General features: G+C 47.0%; 1 protein-coding gene across 1 annotated transcript in view; it reads right to left on the bottom strand.

Annotated features, from left to right (window-relative positions):
- The window catches only part of RRM1 (ribonucleotide reductase M1), a 17,745-nt gene extending 16,132 nt beyond the window's left edge, over positions 1-1,613 (bottom strand). Inside the window, exon 1 of the mRNA XM_010288524.1 lies at positions 1,530-1,613. Within this exon, the coding sequence (XP_010286826.1) occupies positions 1,530-1,598 (69 nt within the window). The 5' untranslated portion in view covers positions 1,599-1,613. The remainder of the gene's footprint in view (positions 1-1,529) is intronic.
- Between the last annotated feature and the right edge of the window lie 859 nt (positions 1,614-2,472).

Genomic DNA, 2,472 nt, shown 5'->3' with positions numbered 1-2,472 from the left:
AAAGAGTGAAGAAAGCAGAAACTGTCAATCTGGAATCATTAACAGATTTTTGCCTGCACTTTTCTAAAGGCTAGAATAGAGTAGCAGCAAAGTTCATAGGGAGAAAAGTCAGATTGAAACAGTACTTGCTTGGAAGTTTTGAAACTCCAAATGAAGCCCGACTTTATAAATGCCTGATGACACATGGAAACGTTACACTTAAAATAATTTCATGGCAAGAGAAAAAAAAACACCAATCCTGGAAGGGATACAATGGCTTTTGCTTCATGGCTTAACCTAATCTTCATCTGCCAGTTGGGACCTTTCATGGGAAAAGACTTTTGCATCTACCATCTCTAGAGTATTTTCTGCTTTTCTCTGAAGCATTTAGCAGTAGTTACTACAAGAAAGCGTATTCTACACTGGAGAAGAGAAGCCTGATCTAACATGGTAATTGCCAAATACATCTGAAGGGCCAACAGCCTCACAAAACCTGGACATGTAATTTTCAAACCTTTCTCTCTGAAAGTAAGCACCTTAGGCTAGAGATTTTTAGTATTGGCTTGTAAAGCGTCTGGCACAAGAAGATCCAAGTCCAAAAGGAGAAACTCAGTCACAGGAAGAGAGATGTCACACACTACTGCAGAATAAGTAAGAATGCAGTGCTTCATATATGTAAGATTAGCTTCATTATTAAGACAGGGTTATTAAGAGACAGGAGGACTAGGAATCTTGATTCTATCACCATCAACTCACTATGTCATTGAGATCAGGAGTATACCTTGTGTTTTGGTAACCAACTCATTAAAGCTCCTTCTCCTGCTCTCTACGGCTGAAAAGCACTACTTTATGGTACAGAATGAACGTCAAATATTTTACAGATGCAATTTAAGACATGAAGACAGATCATTAGATCTTGGAGATGGGAAGAGCCTATGTTGGCAACTCCAAATGAAGAAACTGGGTCTGAACCTCTGCATAAAAATCTTAGAGAGACCAATACATCCATGAGGGAGTCATCCTCTGCCCAGGCTTTGGAAGGAGAAGCTTACACAGGTGGAATCAACATGCATTCAAAATCCTACAAGGCTAAAAAAACCAAAGTAGGGACGTTATAATGACAGGGTGTTCTGTCAGACAGAAAGGGCACCTTGTTTTATTACAGAGGATCAAGAGCTACCTTCTGTATAGTATTGCTCAAGCTTTGCAGACTGAAATGGAGAGCAACCTTCCAAAACCAACCATGTGAGTTGGAGCAACAAACAACTCTTTTTTTAAGCACAGGAAGTTCAACTGCTTTCAACAATGGTTGAGGTAAAAGCAATTTACAATAGCTAAACATATTTTCCCCCACCACAGTATCAGACTCTGTATCTGTGAAGGTAAAACACCTGAGAACACAAACATCTAGAAGAAACACATGCACGGGCCGCCACACTTGGCTTTTGCCACAAAGAATAACTGGGTAACACCTGCTTACTACTGCTGTCTTTTAGCAAGGATCACCACAAGGGCAGAGAAGAGGACAGCAGGAAAAAGGACAGACTCACAGGATCGACAAAGTCAGCGTTGAGCCCATAGCAGAGCTTCTGGATGCGCGACGTGATCTTGTCAAACATGACACGCTCTTGGCGTCCATCTGTTGGAGAAGAGGTTACTGTCACAGCAGCTGCCGTTACAACAGAGAACCAGCTAAGCACAGTATCCTCCTACCCACACAAGGAGCCAACCCTCTTTTGGGGGAGCCTGGGATGGGAATCTCCATGGACAACCTGTTCAGATGCTCTGTTCAGACCCAAGGAGTCGAGAGGCTATCCCCCCACCCCAGCATCTTCTTGCTGCAGATGATCCACTCTGCATGGGATCCCTCGCTCAGAGGCGCAGGCCTCAGCGTAGTGAAGAAAAACTGGGGGCTGACACCACTTCAGGAGTGCCCGCCACAGGGCCGAGAAATTTCCACCCCACTACACATAAAACTTCTCATAAACCCAGTTCTCAGGACCACTGCTGCAGAGATGGGGATCCCAGCTGAGGGCCACCCCAGCCCATCCATCCCCCAAAGGCTGTGGAGACCAAGCCCAAAGCTCATTGCTAGGGGCAGGGGGTCTCTCGAAGCAAATTGAGGGGTCTCGTCCCTCACTCTTGTTGTCATGCGGGGAGCTCCCTCACTCCAGGGTCCCCCCAGTGCAGACAGTGTGCTCTCCCCTCACACTCAGTGCCATGCAAGCTGCCCCAAAGCAGAGGGGATCCCATCCTTCCGCATCCCGTGACAGACTTTCCCAAAATAGAGGGGGGTCCCCATCTGCTCACTTTGGATGCCATAAGAGGAGACCCCCCCCAAAGGAGAGGGGGTCCCCCCCTTCACGCCAGGTACCATGAGAGGGACCCCCCAAAGGAGAGGGGTTCCCATCCCCTCACGCCAAGTGCCATGAGAGAGACCCCCAAAGCAGAGGGAGTGACCCCAACCCCCTACACTCGATGCCATGAGAGGGG

The sequence above is a fragment of the Phaethon lepturus genome, unplaced genomic scaffold (assembly GCF_000687285.1).
Source record: "Phaethon lepturus isolate BGI_N335 unplaced genomic scaffold, ASM68728v1 scaffold21240, whole genome shotgun sequence".
Taxonomy (NCBI): domain Eukaryota; kingdom Metazoa; phylum Chordata; class Aves; order Phaethontiformes; family Phaethontidae; genus Phaethon; species Phaethon lepturus.
The sequence above is the reverse complement of the archived record's forward strand: the minus strand, read 5'-3'. Positions and strand labels throughout refer to the sequence as shown.